Source organism: Danio aesculapii, chromosome 7 (genome assembly GCF_903798145.1).
Source record: "Danio aesculapii chromosome 7, fDanAes4.1, whole genome shotgun sequence".
In the NCBI taxonomy this organism is placed as follows: domain Eukaryota; kingdom Metazoa; phylum Chordata; class Actinopteri; order Cypriniformes; family Danionidae; genus Danio; species Danio aesculapii.
The window spans coordinates 30,218,852-30,244,961 of record NC_079441.1 but is presented as its reverse complement, the minus strand read 5'-3'; the positions used below and the strand labels follow the sequence as shown (position 1 = coordinate 30,244,961).

The 26,110-nt window shown below is 35.8% G+C and overlaps 1 protein-coding gene across 1 annotated transcript in view; it reads left to right on the top strand.

Moving 5' to 3' along the window:
- igdcc4 (immunoglobulin superfamily, DCC subclass, member 4) overlaps positions 1–26,110 on the top strand; it is a 123,511-nt gene that overhangs the window by 37,201 nt on the left and 60,200 nt on the right. Inside the window, exons 2-3 of the mRNA XM_056461598.1 lie at positions 12,794–13,102; positions 24,024–24,183. Coding sequence (XP_056317573.1) covers positions 12,794–13,102; positions 24,024–24,183 — 469 coding nt within the window. The remainder of the gene's footprint in view (positions 1–12,793; positions 13,103–24,023; positions 24,184–26,110) is intronic.

Below are 26,110 nucleotides of genomic sequence, written 5' to 3'. Positions count from 1 at the left end.
TACAAATGCATTTATGGATTGTTTTGCAACTTGTATTGCAAATCGACCGATATGAATCTTCTAGTGAAACTGGCAGAGACTGCGATCAATACATTAATTATAAAATAATAACCCATAATGTACAATTTAAGTGAATTGTTTCATCTATGATTTTATTAGGATCCTTTTAAAATGATTAAGTGGATGGTTCTGGCCTGGGTTAATGATTATTACTCTGCTTGTTGCTTATTGCCTCATGGAATCTTTCAATAAGACAACAGCTTCCTAATTGTGGAAAAGATATTCAGTTATTTATGTAACTGTTGACTCAACAGTTGATCAGAAAACCAAGAATTGGTGTATTTTTGCATTGCTATGAAGCACCCTTTAGGAAACCTCATTTTTAAGCATGTACTTGATAAGGAAACCAGCACCCAAAACACATCATATGACCTCTTTTCAGGGGAGTGTTTTATGGTTTTGGTGGTTTGTTTTGACAGATGCTTTGGGCTACTACATAACTGGTGTCTCAATGGAAAACACTCTCTCTTCTTGCTTCCATCTGTTTTGTGCGCTCCGTTCATTTGCAAAGCCAGAGTAACAGTGGTGATTTGATTGGATCTCTGCCATGACTTGAGATTCGTTACTAGACTGATCTCAGGAGTTCGCAACAGCAGAGGTCCATCGGAGTGAGAAATCACCCCACAAACACTGCCGTTTCACAAACTCAGCAGGCTCTCGCAAAGATGTTGTGCATTTGCAAGCACAAGAGAGAGGGAGCCGTATGAAGCAGACAGTGTTTTATAGCAAAGACACACTTCAAGCTTGTGTTTGGAAGGAGCTCCTTTTTTGTGTGCTGTAATCAAGACCGCCTAAACTGAAATTAGGAGTGTGTCGAGACCATGATAAGACCAAAAACTCTAGCAGTTGAAGTCAAGATAAAACTACGGCATGGTGGGATCTTATACAGCAAAGCCAGTACTTGAGGTGGACAGCCGAAGGTCTGGACTGCATCATAGATTTCATTAGGCAAAGACTGCCCTAGAGGAAGTCTGACTGGCATGTCAAGCTGCCTGTGATATTTTGTATTATTCAGCATCCTGTTTTGGGCAAAAACATGTTGATGTTTCTAAATATCAGAAAAGCAATGATAATATAAAGCCCTATTATACACCTGGCGCAATAAGGCACAAGATGTGTTTGGTGCGATTTGTTGCTATATTTTTGACCAGCGCAACCCCAATTTTCACGTTTTTGCACCACGTTCTTTAAATAGCATATCCAGTTGTGCCACTTTGTGGACTCATGGGTGTGCCGGTCTAAAAAGGAGGTGCATTGTTGGCGTTGCGAATCTGAGGAACTGTGCGTTAGCTATGCACCTACGCAGATCCAAAACGCTTATACATTGCTTAATGCACACGGGATGCACAGCAGTACACAAATATTTTTACATATGAAAAAAATTAAAGGATTAAAATGTTACAAAAATATTATTTTCTACATAAATATAAAAACCACTACCTCCATGCATTCATGGTGGAGGACTTTTTCAGTTTATTCATGACAATTTGCTCTTGTATAATGTTATTATTAATAGCAGTATTATTTATTATACGCATATTTTATTTGTTTTAAAACAAGCTTAGATTTGTCCACCTGTTGGGTTTTGGAGATATATGCATCACCATATGGGGCATAAGAATAGGATTTGTGTTTGGAGTTTTGAACACACTTCGTTATTATTGGTCAATTATTCGTTTGCTGGATACTAGAACTGAATTTAGAAATAGTTTTAAACAAATCTTTTGCGCTGAACAAATGAAAATAAAAATGTACTGTAGACTAATTAATGTCTTCAGTGGAATGTGTTCAACACTGTTTCCTTATCCATGACAGTAAAGGAGTAAAGTCAAAATAAAAGTAAAGAGAAAGTAAAGAGGCCGAATGGAGAGCTCATTTTTGCAGATGGCCTGTTTAACTGTTTTCTCGCTAGTGAAGCGTTCAGTTTTTACACTTACAAAGTCCGCCATGTAAATAGCAAATGCGCCATGGCACGATTCAACTGATTCTTAAAGGGAATGGGAGATGAGACTCTAATTGGTTTAATGCATGTTATGTTCAAAATACACCCATAACTCATTAGGAGAATGAGCACAACCCTGTTAGACCATGCGCCAGGGCGCAGAGTGTATTTTTCCATCCTTAACACAGAAAAAGTGGATTTGGGCGTGCGCTTGATGCTTTTGTGCCATGTGCTTTAGACTTTGTGCCTAGATTGTTAAAATAGAGCCCAAAGTGTCTTAAAGTTAAAACTCTTGGAGGTGTTTGAAGGGTTTACATTGAGAACTTCACTTACCTTTGAAAATTCAGATCATAAAGCGCTCATGGTCACTGTTGTAAACTACATCATCAATCTTCTTTAATTAAGGGGTTTGGTGCCATAAAACGTTTGTTTCCAAATCTACTGTACTGTTCACGTCTCCAAATCTATCAAGCACGTCTCCTGTCATTCTTGTTATTTTTTAGCTAATCAGATTATGATTTTTAAAAAAGTGTGGGAGGCATTGGATGCCTCACAGCAAGAAGGTCACCTGTTTGAGTCTCAGCAGTTTGCATGTTCTCCACTGTGTCTGCGTATGTTTTCTTTTAGTGCTCTAGTTTCTCCCACAGTCCAAAGACATGGGGTATATAGGTAAATTGGATAAACTAAATTGGATGTAGAGTGTGAATATTAAAGAATGTTTGGGTTTTTCCCAATACTGGGATGTTCACAAGTTAGTGTACTCTCAGTGGTTGGTTGCAGATGGAGTGGTATCTGCTGGTAAAATATGTGCCAGAGGAATTGTTCATTCAGCTGTGTTGACTGCTTTTAAAGTAGGGACTAAACCAGTGTTTCTCAACCACGTTCCTAGAGGACCACCAGTTGTGCACATTATCCATGTCTCCTTAACCAAACACACCTGATTCAGATCATAAGCTCATTAGCAGAGACTGAAGGACCTGTAATGGGTTTGACTAACAAAGGAGACATCCAACACATACAGTGTCGGTTGGCCTCCAGGAACGTGGTTGAGAAACACTGCACTAAACCAAAGGAAAATTAGTCCGTCAACTTTAAGTGTTGTACATTTTTATACCTTATTTATTGGATGTTCAATTGTAATACATGATTGAAAAATATTCAAAACAATAAAACATTCATTATAAGAGTCTGAAAGCCCCAGCCCCTCCACTTTGTTATTAATGCTTCAGTAGTTAAATGCCAAAAGTACATTTTCATTTTCATATCAAATGATTAACATCCAGGTATTTAAAATTAAATATTTTGGAATTTTTATTGTGAACAACACTACTTGTGCTATTTATACTTGAAAGGCTAGTTCACCCAAAAATAAATTATGTTATTAATTACTCGCACTCATGCCGTTTCAAACCCCTGAGACATTTCATCTTCAGTATACACATTCCCTATACTGACAATGAGGAGAAGGAACTGTTTAATGTACACCACTGTATACACCCCTGAAGGTGCATAGTTTGTTTTGAAGATGTTTTTTTTTTTTTTTTGTATTTTGTGACCTTTAATCGAGCCAGGATCATTGCTGTCTATGTAGAATCAGGAAGCTGTCAGATTTCATCTAAAATATCTTCATTTATCTTCTGAAGACAATTAAAGGTTTGAAAAAACATGAGGGTAATTAATAACATAATTAAACTGTTTGGGTGAACTAACCCCTTTAAACTGGTATAAGATAGAGCACAAACTGAAATCTACTGAGTCCAGATCAAGTTTGCCTCAGATGTCCAGAAAAAAAGAAGTCAAAACAAATATTACTTACATTTTTCCCAATGGTGTCTTCCATCATGTTAGGTCATTCGTATCTTGCTGATATGTATGTTCAGGTGTTCGTTGTGTTTGCTTTTATTTAGTTATTTAAAGGTCCTATGAAATTTAAAATAAAAAATTTTAGAAGTTTGCTTCAGTCTGTTTTAAGGACATCTATAATCTAATGTGCTCCAAAACAGTGACACAATCCAGAAAGTACAAAACCAATATAAACATTTAAAGCTTAGTTTGTCGCTTCCGCCTAAATAAATCAAGTTTTATTCTCTTCATCTTAAACTTCAAATCAAATCTTGACCAATCAAATGCTCTCTAGTAACTCCTTCAAGACGCTTTTCATTTGCTTTTCATTTGATGCACTTAAGCTCAACCACTGTCACTGGCAGAGCTGTGATAAAAACAAAACACTATTGGCAGTTTTTTAAGGGGAGGAGTTACTCTATGTCCCGCCCTCTTTAAATTTTCTAGTTGAGATTACATCAAACATCGAATAAAAAAAAAAAGCTCAAAGCTCTTCACAGGACATTTAATACTGTAAAAAATTTAATGCAGTGTCATGATTGTGTACTTGTGGTTGGATTTGTGTAAACAGTCTAGGGTCAAGACAAAAACTAGACCAGCACTTCTCAAAATTCCTTTAGAGAAAAAACACATTAGCTTTGCATCTTAAAATCAAATACTTTTTCATGGGACTAATGTGCGCCCAATATGTGGTCCTTCCCTTTTTGTGTACATGTGTGTCCAGAGTTCTGAAATGGTGTTATGGCTGGCTAATTTACGTAGTCATTATAAAATTATTGCCTCACGCTTGACATGACTGACAATGCGAATAACTCCCCTCTGCAGCGTCCTTTTTTAGTGTAAAGCAAATGGTGTTTTCCAGATGACTGTACGCAGATAAGAGATACGTTTTAATAGCTTAGTGAAAATAAAAGTAACTTCTTAATTAAATATCGAGTTGGATATGCTGTAATAAGGGTTGATGAATCATATGCGATTTATGTGGAACACTTGTAAAGCATGTGAAATGTGCTTTTGTAACATTTTCTGGTGATCACATCAGAATAAATATGCTAGTTTCACAGGAAGTGTTCCAAAACCACGTTTCACTTTTGTTCCTTGTGATTTTTAGCACAGTAAGGTTCATAAATACTTCTTTTTTATCATATCTGGAATTTTGCAGGCATTTGTGTTACTTTTGTGACATTTATGAAACACAGTAATGATGTCCGGAAAAAAATAAGGCAATGTGCCGACAACTTTGATGTTCCAACAGTTGTGCACTTGACTGGTCTTGAAATTAAAACTCATGCTCCTTTAGTCAACAAGAATCTTGAAAACCTTAGTCGACAGCCCCACTCAAAAAAAAAAAAAAAAAGTGGCAGAGAATGCTCAGAGAAATTGGCATAAATACGCTTAATGGGATTTAATTGAGGATTGAATAGAAGAAAGGCGGCGAGAGGACAGAGAAGCGCAGTGAAGGTGAGCTGAGGTGACTGTCTATTGAAGCGATCCTGCAGTCTCTGTCTAACTGTTAATGGCTGGTGAAAGTAGGCCAGTGTTTCTGTTATTATGGCTCACGGATCTCTCATGCCTTTGATGCAGTGCAGCTCATTGTGGCCAGCATTTAGTTTTTTTTTTTTCCTCCTCTCAGATCTACGAGCAGACGCACACATTTGTTCTCTCGCTTACTAATAAGGTCTCATTTAGAATTGTGCTGGCCTTTTTAGAGCCCGGAGCTTAGTGGCCTTATTTTCACCTATAAACAGAGGTAGGCGATTGCACTCAGGGACCCCGCGGCTCTGGTTGTGCTGAACTTATTACGAGTCTCTCTCTGTCAGTCTGTGTTGTTTCTGCCTCAGAAGTCACTCTCTCACATATTTGTCTGTGCACTCTGGCTTTCAGCCAGCCAACAAGTATTATTGTGTTTTCTCTTCCTCCTTTTGTGCGCTGGCTGTGTGAGCCGCTCTTGCTTGCTAGCTTGTCTCCGTCTCTCTCTTTCTCACACACACACACACACACACACACACAGACACACACACGCACGCATATGCAGGGATGCCGGAGGGTCAGCTTCCACTTTAATCTAGGAAATAATTCCATTTCCCATTAGCGTAATTAATTGGGAGCTTACTGCAGCACGAAAATGTAGAGGACTAATGTGTGGTCTTACTCTGTTTGTGTGTGTGTGTAAAGAGTGGTGAAATAGTGTTATGGCTGGCTGATTAGCATAGTCGTTATAAAATTATTGCCTTACGCTTGACATGACTGACAACGTGAATAACTCCCTTCTGCAGGGTCCTTTTTTAGTGTAAAGCAAATGGTGTTTTCCAGATGACTGTACACAGATACAAGATCTGTTTTCATTGCTTGGTGAAAATAAATGTAATTTGTTAACTAAATATTGAGTTGGATTAGATTTAGGGTTGTTATAAAGGGAGCTCTGTGTTCATGTATAACAAGGACTGTTTATATAGTGTTTGTGAAAAATAACTACTTATCGTTTTTTCAATATAAGACTAAAATAATATTAAAATTCAGCTTTGTTTGCCATTTTATTGTATTGTATGGTACTAAGCTGAGATAAATGATGAAAATATTATGTTGAAAACATTTACTTAAACAGCCCCACTTACGGGTATTTGAAAATTACCTTCCCAAGCAGTGTGTAACACAGCTGTAAGTGATTGGAAATAAACTACTGAGGTTAAATCTGAAAGTGCACCGTGTTTAAAACAATTGATTCTCAAAAAAAAAAAAAGTCAACTCAGAGTCGATTCTATAAATAGTCTTGAGTTGAAATTGTTAGCTTTTTCATATTGATGTTGACACGAAACGTTGCCGTATAGGAGTTACTAGACCAGGAAAATTTGAACTTGCCCTTCCCTTCAAACACTAGTTTACTATTTGCGGTGAGATTGGATTGCTCATAACTAGGGCCAGACAGAATCTGGGGATATTTTTTGCTATTTCTGCTTAAAGTTTTGTAAAAAAAAAAATCTGTCGATTTTTGCGGAATTATTTTGGGAGTATCGTAATTAAAAACTTATCAAATGAAATACAAAATAATACATTTCTAACTTTTATTTAATGTTTACAATGCAAATCCATCTAGAGCCACTCACTGTATTTGGTAAACAAAGCAAGTCTCTTATATAATAGATCGACTAAAAGACAGAAAATATTACTTTACAAACTATATTGTAAATAAATCATATGACCATTTTAATATTAGTCAATAATACTACTGAAAATAATTTAAAAACTGAATAAATATAAATTTACACACCTTGACACAAGTAAATAAATAGACTCAATAATGGGCTAAAAATCTACAGAAATCTGCGGATTTCTGCATGCACAGATTCCATGTGGGCCTACTCAGGACCATATAGTGATGAGTGATAACTGTGTTTTAAAATTTCAGTACTGATTGGTACCAAAATTGCACACTAGCTTGTTCATTTTTCTGATGATTAATACAATAATCTACCCTGCAATGCAGGATTCACCAGTTGTTTGTTATTAAAGGAAGTCTCGGCAAAGACTGTTAATGTATGGGATTTTTGTCACTAATTGCATACTCACACTAGGTACAGTTGCCTTGAACCGTGCTGAAGCGTGATTGTCCCCCCTCCTCTCTCCTTCGACGGCCTACACTCACACTGCATTTTGCCTTCCAAACCAGAGCACACTTATGTCATCGATGATACAACTGTTCAGTTTAAAAAGAAGAGAAGTGCTCTCGCTCAGCACAATAAAGATTACTTTAGTTATGTCGCCTAAATTGTTTGGGATGCAGTGACAGTCAAATCATTTGCTGAACAAATCCACCACTTTTGACACACATAAATTATCATAAAAGTCCTTTTGCTGCACGTATTAGGAGGTTTGCTGAAGGTGCAGCTGTCGTGCAGTGAGGGGTTTGCGTCTTTAATAAACTACGACAGTTTGCGTTCATTGAAAAGTAAGAATGATTTATAAATCCATATGAAACAATCTCTTAAAAGTGATGTTGCATGTTTAGTTTCACGCTCTGACACATTTTGCACTCGCACTACAAGCGTATTGCATCAAAGCCAAACCGAATAGCACTTCCAAATGGGCCAGGGCCGGCCAACTGAACCATGCCTGGGCCTGATTCGGAGCACTCACACTTGTCAAACGAACTGGGAAACGCACCTGGTCACGGTTCAGATAGCATAGAGTGAGTGCACCCTAAGTTGCAGAGATCATATGGACCAGTTTCTTCTTTGTTCAGCTCACAACCTCTAAGTGTGACTAAAATGGTTGCCTCCTTGTTTGCTTTAGATTGCAAAATATGTATTTAATTGTGTGTTGTAACTTGTAATTGATCCGTGCGGCTTGCACTCTATCTCTCTGGATAACTCTGTATGGGGCCATTCACATGTCGCATCTAAAATTGCTTGAAAAATGCAAAACATGCTGCTTTGTGTACCGTTTTAAATGCATTTCTGAGCTTGTGATTGCTATGGCCACAATCAGCTGTTCTTACACAGACGTGGAGCTGTCAATTTTCAAAATAGTTCGACAGCTGTGTAGATTAATGCTTAATGTATGTCATTGTTATTACTTGCGTTTACAGTTAAGAATGGAGCAATATGCTGTTGTTTATGTGCATTGCTTTAATGCGTTCCTGCATTGGGCTCACACATATTACTCTGCACCATGGCTGGCTGCATACTGGGCAGTTTTGTCTCGTCTCACACTGAACGCAGCCAACCAATCACAACAGACTGGGTCATCGGACCAATCACCGCAGATTAGCATCATGCAAAGGAGAGGTTTGGGAAAAAATGAATCGCTAAACACATCATATGGAAGCCGTTGGGATAATTCGATAAAAATAAATGCATATTATAAGACAATGAATCCATATTAGCTTGTTGCTGAAGATGCCCAAAATCAAAATATGGCCTTATATAATGCATAATATGGGCTCTTTAGAGGGATAGTTCACCAGAATTAAAAAGATGAACTCGCCATACTCTGCTTTAAGTGATTCTAAATCTTTGAGTTTCCTTTTTCTGTCACAAATGACGATATTGAAAAAAAAATGTTAGAATTCTTATACAAATGACTTCCATAGTAAGAAAAACAAATGCTATGCAAGTCAATAGTTACAGGTTTTAAGATTTTTCTTAAATGTAATGATGACAGAATTTTCAGTTTAGTGTGAACTATATCCTCTTAAGTTCAATGCAATTTGTGTATCGTATTATATTGCAGTATATATCATGATTACAGTTAGTTTGAATTAAGTAATTTTTTTCTGAGCCCATTTAGCCAATTAGTAACCCTAAATAATACAGAACACATACAAATGTGTTTTGTTTCCCTCGCTTCACAGCGCATCCTTAAAATTCATCAGTATTCAGAATAGAAAAAAAAAATTAAAATAGCTTCGTTAAACACTCTAAAATCATAATTTATTATAAACATGAAGTATAAACGCATTTATTTAAAGCAAAAGTGTAAAGCAGCATGTGGGAAATGAGCTTTACAAATACTCATTCAGCACCAACACAGATGTCTGAGAAGAGGCGCTTGCTTGACATTAATTGCATTATGTAAGTCGCTTTGAAATATGTCACATCACGTTTCCGATGAAAATGCATCTTGTATTCTGTGAAATGAAATGAGCAAATCAAATCTTTGTGAACCAAATTGAATTCGTTCTTAGTCAATTCATTCTAAATAAGCAAAGATCTGCCTTTAAATCGAATCCGAGTAACGAGAAACATGTGAAATTGTACGTTGCATTGATTCGCTGTTAACAACCCATGGATAATTTTCTGTTGGCTTTCGTTTTTCTCTTTATTTGATTTGTTTGTTTGTATGCTTGTCTCTGTGCCTGTAAAATCAACTCTTCCTCCCCTCTGTCTCTCGCTCATTAGAGAAGCCTGCGTGTGTCATGAGCTATGACATTTACTTTTGCGTTTGAATTTAGGTGATTTTTCAAAGCCCATTGGCGGATTTTGGTTCTTTTTTTATCATAAACTCACTTCCCTTTGGTAAATTTAAGAATAGACATGACCTCTTATCTCATGGTATTTTGCTTCTTGAGTAAATGTTTCTTGATTTTACATCTTGCACTAGACTACCTGACAAAAGTCTTGTTGCCTATCCAAGTTTTAGGAACAACAAATTATAACTTGACTTCTACTTAATCACTTGGTATCAGAAGTGTCTATATATATGAAAAGCAAAGAGTTCTAGATTATGCTTATTTTGCCTAAATAAAATATGATCATGCCTTGATTTTTAATTATTTAATTAGGACAGTAAGGTCTGACTTTGCTTAGACAAAAGTCTTGTCACTCAACAGAAATGATGTACAGTATAGAATATAAAGTCATGGTGCAGTGGAAAAATATTTAATATTGTGTATGACTCCATGGCCAGCATGGAGAACTGCATCCTTACATCTCTGCAATGACTCAAATAACTTATTAATAAAGTCATCTGGAATGGCAAAGAAAGCGTTCTTGAATGACTCCCAGAGTTCATCAAGATTATTTAAAATTATCTCCGATGCCTCCTCCTTCATCTTACCCCAGACATGCTCCATAATGTTCATGTCTGGTGACTGGGCTGGCCAATCTTGGAGCACCTTGACCTTCTTTGCTTTCAGGAACTTTGATGTGGAGGCTGAAGTATAAGGAGCGCCATCCAGATGAAGATTTTGCCCTTTCCTGTGGTTTGTAATGTAATGGGCAGCACAGATGTATTGATATCTCAGGCTGTTGATGTTTCCATCAACTCTGCAGATCTTGCACGCCCTCATACTGAATGTAACCCCAAACCGTGATTTTTTATTTTTTTTTTCCTCCACCAAACTTGACTGATTGCTGTGAGAATCTTGGGTCCATGAAGATTCCAATAGGACTTCTGCAGTATTTGTGATGATCGGGATGCAGTTCAACAGATGATTTATCTGAAAAATCTACCTTCTGCCACTTTTCCCAAACGATCAACTAGAAGTCAAGTTATTATTTGTTGCTCTTACAACTGAAATCGACGACAAGACTTTTGTCAGGTAGTGTAGACAAGAAGACAAAAATCCTGCTAAAGAGGATCACTTTTATTTTACTTTGTAATCAGAAAGGACAGTAAAAGTTATTTCCATATTTTTGTGATTTATTTCCATATTTCAGTCATTCAGAGCTTTTAAGAAAATAAATAAAAAGTTCCAAAGTTTCCAAACTTATGTGTTGCTAATTAAACTCATTGTGTGCTTCCTATAAATTTAGGTTAGAACATTAGATTTTACATCTTAAAACAGGTAAATCTTTACTAAAACTTGCAAAATCCTAGTATTGTATATACAAATCTATGCATTTAAACGCCCTGTATTATGAATTAGAAATTAATGTTAGTTTTTTTCCAAGCATTTTTTAATGACTACAATTTTTTCAAGACAAATATGAGACAACATTGATATCATTAGATACTAACATTGACTACATTCGACTAAAAAAAAGGTGCGACTAAACGTAGTCAAAAAATAACTAAACAACATGAGTTTTTTTGTTTTATTCCACTAAACCACTGTGAAGAGTTTTCATTTATTATGTAAGTGCATCAGGGCATGCTCATTCAAAGTTTTCAGTGATGTTACGCACTCCGCAGACCTAAGTTTCTGTTTCAAGTCTTAGACATTGAACATTTTTTTGGCCTTGTTTTCATTGGTGAAATTAATTTTACATTTATTTTGCAGGGCTATTGAATATTTTATTCTTATTTGCTGATTAACCTTTTAAAGGCCAATTTCAAAGGCAGAGATGAACACCAGTTTGTTGGATCGGTTGTTTTCACCCAACTAAACATATTCAATTACTACACACAGGGGCAGTTTGAGGACCTGAAATATGTCTTGCATTTCAACATCTGAACAGTGTCTATAGACCCTTTTTACATTTCTGAGTTTCTCAGTCGCGGAAGTTGTCATAGTTGGGAAAAGTTAGCACAGTGAAAAGGAGAGTACAACAAATACTTTCTACTTTACAATCCTATTTGCTCCATCATGATGTTATAAAGACTTTCAGAAAATATAAACAATTGTGTGAAACTGATGACAGCAGCCAGAGGAGAGAATTACATCAGATTTGCTGTCCTGTCCCATAGATGCTGCATTAGAAACACCTCGTAAATTGAAGCAAAGATGATGTACTACATACTGTACATAAATACATGTAAATGTTCATACATTTAAAAAAAAAAGTAAAATATTAAAAACTTTCAAGCATTTAAGATGCTGATGACCACTAAATGCATCATAACAGGTTTGTGAAAAGGGTCCATATTTGAATAATTTGACTCCTGTGGATTGAATTATTTCAAGAGTTCCCACTTAGATATGCTTGGCGTGTAAAGCAGGTTTGGCATGCTGTCCCGGGAGAGAACCCTGAGCTCGGAGATATTTGAGCCCAGGGCTCCTGCCCAGTCAATAAGCATATCAGGAGATCCGAGATCAGGTAGGTCTCGAGAGCTCCCCCTTTAGAAAAGGGAGGAAAAGGAGGAGATGGGGTGGAAGGGGGGATTCTTCCAAAGAAGATAGAGCAGTAGGAAGAAAATGATCCATTTATAGTAAACTAGGATCACTCTGATGGGATTATTACTGATTACAGATGAGCGGCCAGTCGTGCTCAATCATATCACGTGCTCCTCTCGAAATTAGTTTATGAAACTTCACTTAAATTACAAGACACCAAGATGTAATTGTTTTTCAAATAATTCAAAGGCCTGTCATCAATTATGCCCTCCTTACTCTGAAATGTGTTCAACACTTGTAGATGAAATGTATTTTTATTAAACTTATTTGCAATAAATATCATTAATATCAACACTGAAGCAGAGAGTTTTGCCTTAGGCTGTTTCTTTCTTTCAGTTGTTTGTTTGTCAGCCAGACGCCTGTAACATCAACTCTGCTTATCTCTGTCTCATTAGAGAAGCCTGTATCAGTGGAGCTGAGCTGCGGTGCTGGCCCGGTTCATGTGGTTTTGGAGCCTGATCACCCTCTGCTGCTGGACTGCCATCTGGGGGCCAGTGAGCCCCCGCTCAACGTGACCTGGCTGCGGGATGGAGTTGTCCTCTCCGAGAGCCAGACCATCCGGCCTCTGCCCAACGGCTCCCTGCTCATCTCGGCTTCCTCAGCGGATGGCCCAGCTCCAGCGGGTGTGGAGGGCGGATACAGATGCCTGAGTAGCAGCTCCACAGGGGCTCTGACCAGCCGAACCCTTAGCCTGCATCTCGCCAGTGAGTATAGCGGCACTCAGTTACCTCCAGCACAGGGCACATGAGGGTCTGTGAGATCATTTCAAACTTTAGAGGCCGCTTCATTAGCCTGGTTATTGGTTGTGTGTTATGCTTAAGTTTGCATCGTCTGATCTGAAAACATCATGTTGTTGTTATTCTCTCCACACAATACAAGTAGCTTTTTGAACTGGGAAATTGCTGGTGATGTAAATATATTAATATCTATATTTGTAATATGTACTTGTACTCTGGTGGTAATGCGATACGCTGGGGGTAATGCGTTATATAAGTAACACGTGTTTTGTAAAAATGTTACGTTTCCGAAGTAACGAGTAAAATAACACATTACTTTTAAAAATAAGTAATATTATTTGAGTTAATTTTAAAATTTTTTACCACGAGTTACTTTACCTTAATTGGCGAAATATTGCAGAATAAAAATGACCTTAGTCAGGTTGAATCGCACACACAGTGAGAGAGCGTGCTGCGGGAGAACAGACAGTCGGTTCGCGCTCATCATCATCAGGTCTCTTTTCTTCACAGCAGAGGAGTCGGTCTACTGTTCTAGTAACTGAATAACTCAGGATATTGTTTTTTTTTTTTTTAAGTCAGAGGGAGTATCTGGTATGTTAGTAATTAATGAAGCCGCAAACCGTTTCACGACAACTCGACCGGTTCACTTAGAAGATCCAGTTAAAACAAACGATTCATTCACGAATCACCTGTCATCAGACAGTCAGAAACAGAAACAATGGCAGGCCGGAGACTTACATTTTTGCAATGGATCATTGTTATTTTAAACTGATCGAAGAAAATAAGTGGATTGTTGTCAAGTGTAGGTTATGTGTAAGGTAAACTCTTGACCACTGCAAGAAACACGGCATTGAAAAAACAAACAAACAAAACAAACGTGTATGCAAAGCACTTACACCCGCACCTCGCCTCCAGCTAAACAACAAATGATTGACGTCAGTTCATGTTCTCAGATAAAAAAAAAAAAAACAATTCGGCTAAACAAAAAAAAAAAAGGTTATTGCTTTTATTCTTGAGGAGATGCAGCTATTGTCCACCATAGAAGCGACTACGTTTATTTAAATATAGTATGATTTTTTTTTTTTCCCTCTTTTGGGAAATGATTTACAGATTTGTTAAGGCCATGTGAAGCAATTTATTCAGTGTATAAAGCTCAAGCTTAATTTTGATTTGATTTGTTTTTTTATCGTCTATATTGTTATTAAACATTTTAAATCTGTTTTTACCTTAATATAAATTATTTCATTTTAGTACCCTTAGGCTTTATCATCTTTATCTCAATGGACAGTGAATACAAATAACACAAAACATTCAAAAGCAGCAAACACACTACTTTACATGCTTTCATTAATCTGAATATACAGCATGTATAGCTCTGGGTTCAGAAAGTTCTCAAAATATCCTTTTATCCTACATTTTTTTAAAGGAAAATAAAGGTGTGCATTTTTAGATGGTTGTTAAATGCAGAGCTTCTCTAAAAAAAGGAAAAATAAGGCAAAAGTAACTCAAAAGTAATATAACACATTACTTTCCATTACGCAACCAGTTACGTTTTTGGGGGAGTAACTCAATATTGTAATGCATTACTTTAAAAAGTAACTTTCCCTAACACTGCTTATACTGAACTAAAAAGAATTTTATAATAAGAATAATATTTTAACAACAACAACAATAATATTGTTCTTACACAACTATTGTTTGTGTTTTTTTATTTCTTTTGTACATTAAACATTAATTTAGCAGAAAAATGTAAGTAAGCTGCTCTTTCAATAAAATAAAAATAACAATTAATAAAATATTTATTAAATTAAATGTACAGAATCCCAGCTGGGCCACTTGGCATTTCTGTGTGGACTTTGCATGTTCTCCTCCGTGTTGACGTGGGTTTTGTTCGGGTGCTCCGGTTTCCCCACAGTCCAAAGACATAAGCTGTAGGTAGGTTGAATAAACTAAATTGTTCGTAGTGTTTGTGCGTGAATGAGTGTATATGGTTGTTTCCCAATACTGGGTTCGGCTTGAAGGGCGTAAAACATGCGTAAAACATATGCTGGAATACATATATACATAAGCTGAAAACAGTAGGGACTCTGTATTAGGATATTTTACTAGCAAATTGGTTATTTTTAAATTTGAAGTAAATTTTGAGTCAATTTTGTGAAAGTAAAGTATACCCAGATCATCCTTTGTCTCATTCTGTGCCACATTCATCTTGTTGGCTGTGTTTGCTCTGCTGGACATGAGTATGTTTCTCACCTGGTTTGCACAAGGACTCCATTGTGCTCCATGAAGAGTTTTGAGGAGGCAAAGAGATCAGGCTTCAGCCCCTTTATCTCTTTACGTTTCTCTCGCTGTGTTAAAGCAGCCCAATAGACAATAAAGACCATTTCCTTTGCTCATTATGTATCTCATTGGCCGTGACTCTGTCTTCCTTCATTATTTTTGTTCATTCAATTTTGCTTTATTGCTTTTGTGTAGATAGTAATGATGGCTAACCCTCTCTGCTGCAGGCACTGATGGAGATTGAAAGAGCGTGTCATGTTAGTGTCACATAAAAAATTAGCACATTCACAAAATTCCTTTTTTGTTGTTTTATTTTATTTGGATTACTTTAATTTTGTGATTGGAAATAAATGCTCCTTATTTTTTGTGGGAAACATCATCATTCATTCATGTTCCTTCAGCTTAGGCGATCTCAGACCCATCGTTTTGGCGCAGATCCGAGTGCGATTGCTGGATTTACATATGCCGAACGAACCGCGCTAACTGTGGAAACGTGCCAGACTAAGTACCTTTAGTCTTTTTACATATTATTATTATTATTATTATTATTATTTATTTATTTATTTATTTATTTATTTATTTATTTATTTATTAATCGTTGTTGTTTTTTTATTTTTAATTGTATAGTTTATTATTATTATTATTAATATTAATTTCTTCTCATTATTATTATTATTATTATTATTATTATTATTATTATTATTATTATTATTATTATTATTATTATTATTATTATTATTATTATTATTTTGGAGCATTGTCTTTATTAACATTGCCATTAATAATATGTTGACTGTTATTCATCACAAAACATTAAACTTAAATTTTTTTGTTATTTCAGAAATGTTTTTCTTCTTTTGTGTTAATTAACATCTATAACGTTAACATTCAGTCCATCATTTATTATAGTCATCCATTTGTCATATTGTTTTCATTTGTTTTAATTTAGTTCATTTGGTTTGATGATGATGATGATGATGATTATTAGTAGTAGAAGTAGTAGTAGTAGGAGTAGGAGTAGTCATAGTAGTATTATATAATTACTATATATTCATACACTGTAAAAAATGTAATGACAATAAATTGAGACAGCAACTATTTTTTGTGTTTTAATAAGTTAATCAGGGTTCAACTTAAAGTTATACAAATTTTACCTTAATATTTTTAGTTTGATTGATGCAAGTTGAAATGACAAACAGTTTAAGGGAGCAAGAATTTATGTACAGTCTACATATTATTTTATTATATATATAGTATTTAACAAAGTATTTATAAAATGACTGTAATGTAATTGTATATTATTGACTCTAATTTAAATTTTTTCCTTCACAAAAGAACACTTTAATTTACGTTTTTTATATTAAATGTGTTATTATTGTTTTAAAAGTGTTAATATTGGTAATTCATTTCTCATTGTGGCCAGAAACTGTCATGTTAGTCAAAGACAGGTAGATGCACAGATTTACTGTAGTTGGAAGGAAGATTTGCGATGTGTAAAGCAGATAGAGACAGCACAGGGATTGGATTGGAGAGACTGCGTTTCCTCCATTGAGGAATCAGTGCAGTGAAGCTCTCTGGCAGGGGACGGGTGCGAGGGACGTGCTTTTGTAATTTAGCTGGTGATCTGTCATCTGCATGACGGCAGCGTGTCTCAGCAGCAGACACACACTTACAGTTATCAGGATAATTATCTTATTCATTATTACTCACTCCGTGCTGACAGCGGCAGAGGAAGATCTTCGTTTAAGGCAAGACACTGCAGGTGAATAAGGGTGAAATAATAAACAGTGTATATATATATATATATATATATATATATATATATATATATATATATATATATATATATATATATATATATATATATATATATATATATATATATATATATATATATATATATATATATATATATATACACACACACACACACACACATTTTTATCACCATACTTCCACAGTTGATTGATTACTTAAGGATTGCAAACATTTTGTGAATTACAGTTTTTCTAAATATGCAAATAAGGAATCATTTGATTAAATATGCATTCATCTGGCCTTATTAGTTTACTCTGATTCCTCAGTTTATGATTCCTTCAAACCACTATAGGAACGGGACCTAGGGGTTCTGTTTAATCCTGAAGATTGGTCCAAGATCTGTGATGGTACTTGTCCAAACTATCTCAATTTCCATACATGAACAAAATTTTAAGGTTTTCCCCAGAATTTATTTTACATCTGTTTGTCTGCATAAAATGTTCCTAGCCTGTTCCGACATCTGTGTTAAGTACAAAACTTGTAACAAATTTTTGTCATGTATTTTGGTACTGTATTCTTATCCAACCATTTTGGAGAGTGGTTCATTCTGCAATCTAGGAGATAATTGGAAAACATTTTATTTTCTCCCCCTCACTTTTTTTTTGTTGAATGACATTCCTGAAGACCTTTTTGCCTCATAGCTCAAACCTCTGTTTACAACTCTTACATTTCTTGCTAAGAAATGTATATTAATAAAATGGTTGATTTCTCAAATTCCAACTATTTCCATGTGGATTTCTCAGTTGTCAGTCTTTCTTCTTTTGGAAAAATTAACTTGACCTCAACCCCTAACAAGACAAATTCCGGAGACTTTGGGAACCTCTCCAATCCTTTTTACATAAACTCTGAAATTTTTATTTCAAGAGAGTTCTGTCTTCTTTTGCTTTATTTTGATTATTAAAATAATAACAATCGTTAAAATTATAAAAATGAATTATTATTGTTATTATTATCTTCAACTTGCACTTGTAAATTTTTGTTTAATTTGCAGCGCTTGTGAATGGTTTGTTTGTTTGTTTGATTGTCTTTGTTGTTTGTACTATTTGAAAATACTTAATAAAAAAATTGAAAAATTTCATTCATCTGCATATACAGTTGACATCAAAATAAAAGCCCTTTTTTACTTTACTTTTTTTTTTTTTCGAAATATTTGCCAAGTGATGTTTAACAGATAAGTCAAATTTTCAGATATTTCCTATAATATTTTATCCTTCTGGGGAAAGCCTTATTTCTTTTACTTTAGCTGGAATGACAGCAGATTTTGATTTAAAAAATTACTATTTGAAGGTCAACATTATTAGCCCCCCAAGTAAGTTTTTTTTGATTGTCTACACCAGGGCTATTCAATTAGTTTGTCATGGGTGCCAGTTTATGAAAAGCATCCCAAATGACGGTAAATGAGATATGACTTGCAATTTGTGATGACACAACCCAATATAAAGCCCATATGTTGTATTTTTGCTGCTTAAGACAACCACGTTGGCTTTTTCTACATTAAAACATGAATAGATTGTACTTTGAAACTACATAACATCAGTGCATTGTACAATTGGCTTTTTTTAATAAACCTATACAAATGCATTTAAAAAGGCAGCATAACAAAGTTTACAATTATTTAGAAACATATTTACCGTAAGTGCACATAACAGAATATGCAGTCATTGTACAGTAAACATCCAGGCTTAGAACAGACAGATGTAAATAAATACTTCTGTCCATTCGCTGTTAAATTGTCTGTTTTCTGCATCAACTTTTCTTTTTTTCAAAGTTGAAAGAGACGTTTTGTCCAACTCCAACAGATGCAAGTCACTTCACCACTATAGCGACTGCTTTTTGACTGAACTAAATTTATTTTTGATGTCTTGGTCTTACTATTTGGAGGGCCGGAACAAATTTACTCGGGGGTCAAGTTTGGCCCGTGGGCTGCCAATTGAATAGCCCTGGCCATAACCTAGTCTTTAAATTGCTCTTTAATCTAAATATCTTGCAAAACAAGCAAGATGCCTATTATATAACTATTACATATAGCTATAATAGCTATTTTGCCATCATGTCTAAGAAAAAAGTTGTTAGAAATTAGTTATTAAAACTATTATGTTTAAAAATTTGTTGGTAAAAAAATCTTCTCTTTGTTAAACAGCAATTGGGATTTTTTTAAAAAATAATTAGTAATTTTGATTTTGATTTCAACTGTATTTCTAGCACAACATTGAGTTTTTACAGAAGGGAATTGCTGAGTACATCATTTTGGGAATCTTTTTTATCAAACAATTCAGAGAAGAAAAGACATTTTTATAATTTTGGTAGAATAAAATGTTGCCTATAATCAGGAAAAATTTGATGTACACAATCCCTCTTTAAAAATGATGTAAAAACTCAGCATACATTACTAAAACTGTAAAGTTTAGTGTATGTAAATGCTGCTGAAGTGGAGATTTAGGGCAGGAAAAATGTAAGGGAAGGATAGAACGTGAGATTCTGCAGCTGCAGCAGTAATGCGGTGGATGTAGTGGTCTGCTGTCGTAAAGAAGGAGCTGAACCGAAAGGCATAGCTCTCGATTTACCAGTCAATCTACGTTCCTACTCTCACCTATGGTCATGAACTTTGGGTCATGACTGAAAGGACAAGATCTTGGATACAAGCGGCCAAAATGAGTTTCCTTCACAGGGTGGCAGGGTGCACCCTTATAGATAGGTTGAGGAGCTCTGTCACCCGGGAGGAGCTCGCAGTAGAGCCGCTGCTCCTCCACATTGAGAGAAGTCAGCTGAGGTGGCTCGGGCATCTGTTTCGGATGCCTAGGACACCTACCTAGGGAGGTGTTCCAGGCATGTCCCACAAGTAGGAGGTCTTGGGGAAGACCCAGGACACGCTGGAGGGATTATGTCTCTCTGCTGGCCTGGGAACGCCTTGGGATTACCCCTGGAGGAGTTGGAGGAAGTGTCTGGGGAGAGGGAAGTCTGGAGTTCTCTCCTAAGACTGCTGCCCCCGCGACACGGCCCCGGATAAGCAGATAAAAATGACATGACATGTTGAGAAACCGGCCTTTAAAACTATGTAAATTGATTAAGTGTGACCAAAAGAAATGCTTAAAAGTGTATTTTGGATATGTTCTTTACATGACACGTAGAAGCACTTAATAAATAGCCCAGACTCTCAAAATTAACTGTGATTTACCAGCAGAGCAGTGTCTCAACCACTTTTACCTCCACCTTCTACTGAAGTGCTTTTCTTCCTCTCTCAGTGGTGGAATAGTTCTCATTTTCATTATCACATAAGCACATGTTACTGATCTGTGCTTCAGTGAATCTCTCGTGTCTTTTTTTTAATCTAAAGCATAGAGTGTTTGCTTTAGACCGCATGCTGTGTACAAGTCAGATATATCTAGTGTTAATGTTTAACAGGTCTCTGTCGAGCGGTCTGCACTGCCGCAGGAGCTGTTATGTCCACCGCTGTGCTTCATGGGTGAGCTTGTTTAGGGGCTTTTAGATCTGGAGTTTCTGTATATGGAGGATTCCTCCTCTGGCTGACTGTAAATCATCCGATAAATAGGTTCAGTATAGTTAGCACCAAAGTTTCCTGTGTTTGAGAGGTTTAAGTTAGATGTTAAACATTTAATTCTCATCTCATTACAGTGAGAAAATGTGTTGTATGACAAACAAATAAATAATTAAATAAATAAACAGAGCTCAAATAGGCACATATTATATATTGTTGTTGTTGTTATTATTATTATTATTATTATTATTATTATTATTATTATTATTATTATTATTATTATTATTATTGACATGATTTTATTTATTATTAAACTTGTAATTTGTGTTTTTTTGTATAAATCTTTGAGTTTCTTTCTTCTCTTGAACACAAAAAGAAGATATTTTGAAGAAAGCTAATAACCTGTAACCATTGACTTTCATAGTATTTGTTTTTCTTACTATTAAGCTCAATAGTTACAGGTTATCAACTTTCTTCAAAATATCTTCTTTTTGTGTTCAAGAGAAGAAAGAAACTCAAAGATTTATACAAAACCCCCCACAAATGACAAGTTTAATAATAAATAAAATTATGTCAATAATATTATAAAATATGTGCCAATATGGGGCTGCGCGATGGGGCAGTGGGTAGCATTTTCGCCTCACACCAAGAAGGTCATTGGTTTGAGCCTCGGCTGGGTCAGTTGGCATTTCTGTGTGGAGATTGCATGTTCTCTCTGTGTTTGCGTGGATTTCCTCCGAGTGCTCCAGTTCAGACCAAAAGTCCAAAGACATGTGGTATAGGTGAATTGGGTAAGCTAAATTTTCCGCAGTGTATGTGTGTGAATGAGTGTGTATTTATGTTTCCCAGTGATGGGTTGCAGCTGGAAGGACAGCTTCCGCGTAGAACATATGCTGGATAAGTTGGCAGTTCATTCCGCTGTGGCGACCTCGGAATAATAAAGGCCGAAAAGAAAAAGAATGAGCCATTATGAACAATATGGGCATCACGGTGGTGCAGTGGGTAGCGCCATCGTCTCACAGCAAGATGGTCGCTGGTTCGAGCCTCAGCTGGATCAGTTTTCATTTCTGTGTGGAGTTTGCATGTTCTCCCTTTGTTCTCCGGGTGCTCCGGTTTCCCCCACAAGTCCAAAGACATGCACTATAGGTGAATTGGGTAAGCTAAATTGTCTGCAGTGTGAATGAATGTGTATGGATGTTTACCAGTGATGGGTTGCAGCTGGAAGGGCATTTGCTGCATAGAATATATGCTGGATAAATTGGCAGTTCATTCCTCTGTGACGACCCCTGATTAATAAAGGCACTAAGCCGAAAAGAAAATTAATGAATGAATAAACAATATAAACAGAAAAAAAGAGAAAATTATAAAGTTTTATATCTTCTTGAGAGTGAGTAAATCTTCTGTGCTTGCCACACATAGACTTTACTTGGGCGGGCCGCCTAGGTATATTAACGACCGCCCAAGTATAATTAATGACACATTATTATCATACTTTTACACTTTTTGTATTCGCCCAATCTAACCTAACATCCAGGATCAATTAAGTAGTGGAAAATCTTCTCTCGTTTACCTGTTTTGTACTGTTCATTCTGTGTTCGCGACAATTGTCAACACTCCCACAGATAATCTCGCACGCTGCAGAGACCCACAGAGACGCACCTTTTTTGGGACATAAAAAAAATAGTCCGGTTTCAAAAAAAAAAAAATGCCCAGGATTCGTCTTTTGTTTTCCAAAGCTGTCGTTAATTGAATGCGTTTTTTTTTTTGCATTACCTTCTTATTTAAGCCTACTTTTGCTTGGCTTCGTAACTGCAAGAGTGAATACTCAAGTGACTGTATACATAGAGAGAATGAGACTAATTGATACCTATACTGGCTGCAAAATATTTGTACTCCATTATATTTGGTTAATCAACAAATTTGCCTTGTTTTATTCTTGTAATTAAAATCATTTTTAGAGATATTGTCTGTTTTTATTCCTTTTTTCAGTCATTTATTTCTCATTTGTTGTATATTTTATTAATTTAATGATATCAATATATTACATATTTTATGCATATCTAAAAGTTTCAAGTTTGCTTTGAACTTGAATGAAAGAGAGAAGCAGATTTTACCTGTCAGTGGGTGCACATGGCTTCTGAATAGCATAAGAGTAAAAGAAATAGTGGATTTCTTTATTTCAACAATAATTTTTCAACAGTCTGTTAATTGTTTTTACATTAACCTATAAATAAAATATTGTTAATCAAATTATGTTTTGTTTGTCACAAAAAGTTAACTATTTCTGTGATGTGGGTAAAATGGTACTAATCTGGCTACCACCGCAAGTATATTAAAAACCTGTGGGAAGCACTGATTCCTTAATTATTAATCTTTGAAGATGCACAAATTTTATTATCAGCATAATGATTTATACAGTATATAGTTTTGGACATTGTGTTAAAATTTTGGTTGTGAAGTTTAATGAGGATTAGTAACACAATACATTTTTACAGCATATATTGTTTCCTACTTTCTCAGGCAATTGCTCTTCAGTGTTTGGACTCTCCGCAGTAAAAATTAAACCACCCTAAACTGAACATCAACTCTGAAAACTAAACTGAGACAGTTTCAATCTACTATAATCTTCTATGTTAAACTGCTTTGACACAGTCTACTTAGTAAAAGCGCTATAGAAAAAAGATGGATTGAATTGAATAGTATGTACAATCTAATGTGTGTACACTAACTTGAAAGTGGATGTCAAAATTATACTCAAAAGCAAATCTTACTAGAAAAGCATGTATTGGTAAACAAATAAAATATGCAAATTCTTTCTGTCAGGGAGTTTGTGTTGGGTTCAGGTTAGCTGTGGAATATATGCCTATAATTTATATATATAATAATATAATTGTGTCGACTAGGTTTTTACATTACTGTACATCGAAATAGTGCAAAAACTGGTATAAAAAAGTGTAGGGTTAAAGGTTAGTGGACAAAACCGAGAATAGAAGTGTATAGTAGGGCACCACAAAGAAAGCAGTAGAGAATTGTGTGTGTGTGAGAGTTGTTGAGTGTAGTGTGGCGTTATGAGCAGTGTGAGCCTGGCAGATGTAGCAGATCAAAGTGAGAGTATTTTCAAAGCTCTGGAGCAGAGGTCAGGGGCCCGCTCGCCTTCCTCTTCTCCCACCATGTGGCTTCATTGCTTGCGTGTTTATTCCACCAAAAGTTCATGTCATGCATTCACTGATTCTCTTCTTGCTTTCTGCTCCTTTTCTTTCTGCCATACCCTCTCGCTTTCGCTGTCTTTCTCAGGCTTGTCCCGTTTCCTTCAGGATCCCGAGCCTCAGATTGTGCCTGTAGGTGGCACCGCCCGCTTTGAGTGCTATGTAGATGGCTTGCCTACTCCGAGTATTACCTGGGAGAAGGACCAGGCATCCCTACCTGCACCAACAGAGTCGCTAGAACCATCCAGGTTAGTTTGAATGTTGATTGTATGTTCGCCAAGCAACCACAACTAAGCAGGTTGGGTTTTAGGTTGAACCTGCTTTTGCCTTCAAAATGACCTTAATTCTTCATCGCATAGATTCAACATTGTTTGGGTCTGACATTAGAGCTTCATGCAGACGTTGCACATTTGGCTACATCGTCCATAATGTAAATCTCCTGTTTTAACTCAATTTAAAGGTGCGCTGTTGGATTGAGATCTTGGGTTTGTGGAGGCCTTGACAGTGCAGTGAGCTCACTGTCATGCAGAGATGGGAAGTTACGAAGTACAAATACTTCGTTGCTGTTTTGGTAACGAATAAGTTTTGGACTAAATAAAGTGGTAAATTTAAGACATTTATTAGTAATAAAAACAATATATAGGCAGAAGAATTACGTTTTCAAATATACAAATGAGAATGGCAGCTGTTGTTCTTAACAGCCATACATTTAAGTGTCCAGGTAATGATACACAGGGCAACTTTTTGAGCTGCGTTGTTGGACAATATTTTAGAGTGATGTTGCAACAGTGTTTACAAAAAATTTGAAATGTAAGTTATTTTGTATAGATGTTTACATGATGTGTGGTGTAGTTACCGTGAAACTAAAACAGATATAGTAATGAATACTTTTTACTTAAGTACATATTTCAGTCCGTACTTCTTTACTTTTACTTGAGTACAAAAGTGTGGTCAGTACTTTAACTTTTACCAGAGTCGTTTTAAACATGAGAATCTCTACTTCTACTTGAGTAAAGGATGTGTGTACTTTTGCCCTCTCTGCTGTCACGTTCAGGAAACCAGTTTGAGATTAATTGAGCTTTGTGAGATGTTTGGATCCTGGTTAAATAAAAAAAAAATTAAATCTACTAAGAAACTCTTTCATTTATTTCAAAATTGTCATTATGCTGCACAATCTTGGAAACAGCTGACTGTAAAGTTCAAAACACTAAGTCAACTGTGAGCTACGTCATTTCCGAATACACACATGCCCAATAAAGTAGTTCCACCCCTGTCGTTTGCATGACAGGTTTCAGTGTAGACGTTGGATATTCAAATGCAAAAGGATTTGGGATTCCTTTTGAGTTTTAGCAGGTCAAGTGCATGACGCAGGCAAAAATAAAAAGCAAATGAAGCAATTGATATTGCTATATAGATATGTCAGGCTCATAGCACATAAGTAATGGGAAATGCATTTGCAAGTGGACTTTGCTTTTTAATTTGAAACGTGGCAGTCACTGCGCGTTCGCAAAAGCTTAAATCTAAACTCTTATGCGGGATTTGCAATTGCATTTCGATTGTCACAATTTATGTGTCCTCATATTGAAAATTGTCCAGGATGTCCTTCCATAATTTAGCCCTCAAAGTCTGAAATTTAGTTCATAACGGTCTTGAATAGGTCTTAAAAGTCTTACATTTTACTTTGTGAAACCTGTATATATATTAATTCCTTTTAAAATAAATAGCTTTTTGTGTCAAAATATGATATTTACATATTTATTTAGATGTCTAAATATTGCTTTTCATTGCATTGCAAATTTAAAATGCAGTTTTTGAAGCAAATGGAAAAGCAGCTGTTGTAATATGAAATTCATTGGGAATTCATTTGCTGTTGCATCAGCTCACTTGCGATCTAGTCTGTGAGAGTCAATGGAAACATTGAAAGCTGCATAATTTATAATAGTATAGGAGAGTCAAAACATCAAACAAAAAGCTTTAATATCAGTTTTATTGATAATTTAATTAAAAATGCTGATGTGTGGAATCAAAGGAAATGAAACTTGTTCTACTGTATCTTAAAAAGTGGTTTTTACTGCACAGCAGCAAACATTTTTAAACTAGGCTCCATTGTAGTGCTGTAGCTGAGAGATAGTGCTGCTATTAGATCTCCTGTCTACTGTTTGGGTTCATTTAAAC